Here is a 6,000-nt window from a genome sequence, read left to right as displayed (position 1 = left end):
GCTACAAGGCTTACAAGCACCACAATAAAACCCCTACTCAATTGCTTGCTGGCAGGTATTGCAAATCATAAGCAACAGAGGAAACAAAAATTGACCTTGTAAAAGAAAACTGATAAGAAAAACACACCAAGTATGAAAAGGTTTAGAAAGAAAAAGCAACCAAAAGTCATCACCTGATATTCTTGAAGTGGATTTCGCTGCTCGTCAGGCATGTACCAGGAAGCATCCAAAACCTGAAGAAATAAGAAAACGCAACAGTCAGAATGTAGATGATAAATATGATTCATTCAGTTCATTCGTATTTGCAAGATTCCATTAATTTACCTTAGATACTCTAACAGGACCATGGTAGAGGTGGTGATAATGGACATGATGGCTTTTTCACTCACACAAGATAGGGTCCTAGATAGGAATTTTGGCAACCAAGAAAAAAAAAGATCCTTGAAGCAGACCCTAAGAAGCTGGGACAAGGCTAAGATTATTATGATGGATGGCGATGACTCTAAAATGCAAATAATAACCAGAGAGTTTATTATCATCTATAATTTTGAACACACTGAACAGAACTTTCTCATGCAAAACCCAAGGCCATGTTTGGTCAATGCCTAAAAATGAGTTCATCTCATTTTAGTTAACAGTATTTATGTATTAGAGATCTTAATCACTAATTAGATCTCTAATACATAATTAATGTTAACATGAAATCATTATGTATTAGAGATTGAGATCCCTAATACATAAACTACTATTAGCTAAAATGAGATGAATTCATTTTCAGGCATCTACAAACAGGGCCTAAAAGATTACACCTTCAAAGGCAAAAGTGTCATTCATGATTAAAGCTAGTTTTACTAATGCAAAAGATGGAATGTCTTTATTTCCAATAAGTACAAAAATGTAATTCAATTTGCAAGAGATAAAGAAGTACACAAAATTATTCCAGTGCTTCTTCTTTTAGGAATCTGGAGGAATTTGGGTGCCCCCTTGTTGTAGGAACTTGAATGATATGGAATTTATCAAATTGTTGAACCTCCTGTCCCTTCTTCAGGGGTTCCAGCCAATTCAAGGTCTTCCAGATTCGCTGGTTTGGAGCTTCAGCAAATCTGGGATTTTCTCCATGAAGTCTTTATAAAGCTTATGGGAGAAGGCCAGAGAGGAGACGACTTCCATACGGCAAAGCTATGGTTCTACAGGGCTCCCTCAAAAGTTGCAGCCTTTGCATGGCTGGCTGGGAGAAGCTGGATCCTGACCATTGACAACCTCCAAATAGGGAGCTTTATATTCCTAACACATGCTCCTTTGAGCATAGAGGAGTCAGTTTGACCACCTGTTAATACATTGTTCCTTCTCCACCATCGTATGGTCGGGCATTCTTCGATTGGCCAATATGTCTTGGGTGATGCCTTGTTCGATCAACTCTCTTTATCGAACATGGCATGTCGGAGGGGGAGGCTGTATGAGGAAATCAAGATGGAGGGTTGCACTGATTGATTCCCTTTGGTCAGTTTGGTTAGAAAGGAATAACCATTGCTTTCGAAGTGTTAAGTCACCCCTGGGATTTGTATATAAGGGATTGAGTTCCCTGATTGTAGGGTTCTGTTTCTTTTGCTTTTGTTTCTTTGTTCTTTGTTGTTTTGTTTTCTAGTTTTTTGGCCTTTGGCCCTACTAATATCTTCATCTTTCAAAAAAATAAACTCAAACAACATATCAATAAAAGGGAGGATGCAGTGATATTAGTATTATCTTAGTTATCCAGCATTCAATACCCATACATGTACACATGTACAAGCTCTGGACCTTTCATCTCTTGGCCCTTATCATGGTACTGGATGGTTTCTAGCAATAAATCACAGAGATCGGATGATCCTAGCAGCTGGTTGAAGGATCCTTGACAATTAGACATGGAAACTTCGAAAAAGTCCAACTAATGGCAGGTGTTCAATGGGAGAAACAATCACACAACCAATGGCTATGATCATCTGGTTGTTGTGATTTCAGACATAAGGTGTATCCACCATAGGGTACAATATATGAACAGTTTGGATCTCATACGTATGTGACTTGTTAAGGGTCTTACATACCTGATAACTAAGATATTAGCACCTAGCACTGGATACTTATAAAAAAGCAAGAGACATCATAGCAGCTTATCTATGAGGGAAAAAAAAACAGTGGTGGTTAGGTACCTTCACATTAGGATCCCGGAGATTGGCATGCAGCCAATCAACTGAAACAACAGGTTCACTAGATGCCATGGATTGGATCGAAAAAGCTCTTGTGCCACTTGATGAAGCCAGGGCACAACGAACCAAACCAGAAGTTGGATGTGCTAAAGAGACAAAGCCAGCACCAGCGTAAAATGGTTTTCCCTGCAAAGCATTGATCAATGCAGCAAAAATGTCAAGAAAAAGGAAATTTAAATGTTTAAACATATCAAAAGTCGAAGGATTTGTGACTTTAGAAGAGATACTGGCTACACAGCTATAGATTGGACAGGGAAAAGTAAATAAAAAGTTGCATGCTTTAAGCTTCCAAAGAAATAGCAACAGCACCACTACAAAAAAAGGTGTTTCCAGTAAACACCTCCAAAGAAGAAGAGGAACAATTACACAAACACGAACAGGTAGGAGCCTGATTTTATAAATGCATTCAACACATCAGTTAAACAAAGAGTTGAAAAAGACCCAATAATCTAAACAACTGAAACAAAACAATCAGAAAGTCAAAACCCACAAAGAAAATCCAAGTAGATGCACTGCAGCCATCAAAATCAATAACTCGGAAACAACGAGGATTTCTAAAACCTATTAACCTGGCACATTCATCAGAAAATAGAATTCCCAGCATGTAAAGAAAATACAAAATAACAATTAAAATTGGTTATCACTAAAAACTAGAGGTGGGCATCGAGCCGAGTCGAGTCGAGGTGGGCCAAGCTTGGCTCGGCTTGTCCATGCTGTACTCGAGTTCGAGCTCGTCCTCGAGTTCAACATTGAAGCTTGGCTTGTTTGCCAAAGCTGTCGAGTCGAGTTCGAGTCAAGCTAGTAGTTCGAGTCGAGCTAGTAGTTTGAGTCGAGTCGAGCTCGAGCTTGTTGGGTGAGAGAGTAATGGATTCTGTTCTTGATCCTCCATTGATGAAAAATTCAAAAATCTTAGGAGAATCAAAGCAAAACCCGATGAAAAAACCAAACAAAGCTTCAAATCAGATGAGGAAACCTGTAAGAACCGATCTGTTCTTGATCTTCTTCCACCAGCAGAAATCCAAGTACTAAAAAAGAAACAAAGCATAACACAGATCAGAAATCCAAGTAAAGAGCTCTAGCCAATCAAATCATTGGATTTCCTTGAAGCTCTAACAAATCTGAAAATAACCTATCTCGGATTTCTTGGGTTGGGTTTCTCGCCCAAGAAGTAGATCTTAAGAGATTGAAATCATACTATTGTGGAGCTGAAATGAAAACTGGTGGTGGTGGTCTGGGCGGGCGTCCGGTTGGCAGCGGGTAGAGAAAGAGAGGAAAGGGAAAGGGGGTGCGTGCGGTCGGGTAGAGACTCTAGGTTTTTTTTTTAATTATTTTTTTATTTTTTAAGTTAAAACTTAAAACTTATATTAATATATATATATATATATATATATATATATTATAATATATAATATATAATATTTAATATATTTATTAATCGAGTCGAGTCAAGCTCGAGTTCGAGCTTCAAGTCGAGTTGAGTCAAGTTGAAATGCCCCCTAGTCGAACTCGGCTCAAACTCAACTCGAGCTTCAAATAATTAGCTTGACTCGGCCTGAATCGGTCATTCAAGCCGAGCTGATTCGAGCCGAGTCGAGCGAGTTTTTCAAGCTAGCTTGACTCATGAATAGCCCTACTAAAAACATACATAACAACATTAGTTACAAAAATAAAAATGCAAAAAGCAAAACTGACCATTTGAACGCATCAAAATCCAAACAAAAAAATCAAGGCCCTACAAAGCACACTGTCAATCTAAAAATAGTAACCAGAAAAAGCAAACCCAGCAACAAAACCCACTTATCTATGCAAAATCAACAACCTAGAAAAACAAGTAGATCACAGAAACCTATTATCTAAGCACAATGATCAGAAGAGAAACTCCAATGAAGCAAACACAATAGTCTGTGCAAATCTTAAAATTGATAAGCACTGAAGGAAATAGAAAAATACATTAGTTTCAAAAATTAAATAGCCATAAGGAAAAAGAAAAGGATCACTTGAAACGAATCAAACTGTCACAACTGTTTATCTCAATAAAATAATCAGTACAAAAAATTTGCACCAACAGAACACAGTTATCTTTCTCAAGCAAACTTGAAATTTGACTAGCCAGGAACCACTGTTCGAATTATCTCCGATATTATCTTTATCTCCAAATCACCGATACCGATAATACTGGTAGCGATACCGATAACGCTGGTAGTATCAGAAATTCTAGGTATTAGCAATATATCGCTAAGTATCGCCAACGTATCAGTATTACTAATGTAATTGTCAATATTTCCAACTATGTAAATTCTAGGTGTCACTTATATTGCCAATGCATCAATATCGCCAATGTATCACCAATATTTTCGACTATGTAAATTCTAAGTAATGCTTCTAGGTAATGCTTGTATCATAAGTGTATCGAAGATATTTCAATAATATCGCCAACCTATTGATATCAACAAAATTTTGTTTATTAGAAAAAAAAATTATTTCAATTTTTCTTTTCATGGGCACATGGTTGTATGCGGTGTTCAATCTCTCATTGATAATAATGATAATATCTCGATATTATCGACATCGCAACATTCACGATATTGAGACCACGATTCTTCGTTTCATTTCCAATTGTTGATAATTTCTTGGTAAAATATCATGTGTAGATATTTTGCAATATCGATGGATGTTTGGATGAAAGGTTAGATGGTTGGACTGATTTCTTACAACAACACATGCTTTTAAGGCCCATTAAATGGAAAACTTGTTATGTATGGGTTTTTTTTTTTTTTTTTTTTTTAATTTCTAAATATGCAAATATGTACATTTTAACATCTCCAGAAGTTTTGCTGAAAATTCCACCAATTTTCCCATGTTTCCCCACATTTCTGCTTATTGGCGATATCGATATTGTTTCTGTATCCCTAGCCAGTGAAACTTGTAGTGATACCGATAGTTCGAACACTGCTAGGAACGACAACAATTTTATTTGAGGACAGATAAATACAAAGGTATGCATTCCTGATGCATGAACAAGATCCCATTATACCCTCTTTTCTCAAGGTATGGCACTCTCATTGGCTCTCTTTGCAGTAACAAAACAAATTTCATGACTACTTCAAAAAGTTTCCATGACCAGCTGCCCACCTGATACCTACTCCTATCAACGGGCTTGTGACTAGCTATTGCATTGCTTCTAGAAAGAGTTTTCAACCCTCAAGCAAAAACAGGATGCAAAACTAGAATATCTAATACCTATTATCAACGATCATGAATCAGAAAATCAACACCCACATTCAATGCATACAAGGAAATGCATTGCTTGATGCAAGATAATAACTCAATCAATAAACCCATGAATGAATATCGATAACTGAAACACCGTAATACCAAAAAATTGAAGAAGAAAAAAAATCCACATATGAAAACTAAGCATTTGAAGATGTCAATTAGAACCACCTTAAGGAATCAACCATCAAAATACACTAAGTAGAAAAACCCGGGATCAACTTGTGCATGATGACACATTAGCCAACGTAAAGTAGCATTAAAAAGCAATATCCATCAAGAAAATAGAACTACAGACACTAATCCTACCATTAGAAATCCAAATGGGCCAACCAATCATTTAAACTATCAATTAGAAGAAAACCCAATGATCAAAACAGATCAATCAGAAAACCAAATCCTGCCAACGGAACACATTTATTAATGCTGGAACACATTTCTCTACATAAAATCACCATTTGAAGTTAACCCACCAAAGAAAACA

At 36.8% G+C, this 6,000-nt stretch overlaps 1 protein-coding gene across 1 annotated transcript in view; it reads right to left on the bottom strand.

The window, feature by feature from the left end:
- LOC131248917 (thiosulfate/3-mercaptopyruvate sulfurtransferase 1, mitochondrial-like) overlaps positions 1 to 6,000 on the bottom strand; it is a 91,243-nt gene that overhangs the window by 67,482 nt on the left and 17,761 nt on the right. Inside the window, exons 2-3 of the mRNA XM_058249439.1 lie at positions 2,187 to 2,369; positions 174 to 233 (exon numbers count right to left, since the gene is read on the bottom strand). Of these exons, the coding sequence (XP_058105422.1) occupies positions 174 to 233; positions 2,187 to 2,369 (243 nt within the window). The remainder of the gene's footprint in view (positions 1 to 173; positions 234 to 2,186; positions 2,370 to 6,000) is intronic.

Source organism: Magnolia sinica, chromosome 1, assembly GCF_029962835.1.
Source record: "Magnolia sinica isolate HGM2019 chromosome 1, MsV1, whole genome shotgun sequence".
NCBI lineage: Eukaryota > Viridiplantae > Streptophyta > Magnoliopsida > Magnoliales > Magnoliaceae > Magnolia > Magnolia sinica.
This window is presented reverse-complemented; position numbering and strand designations above follow the sequence as displayed.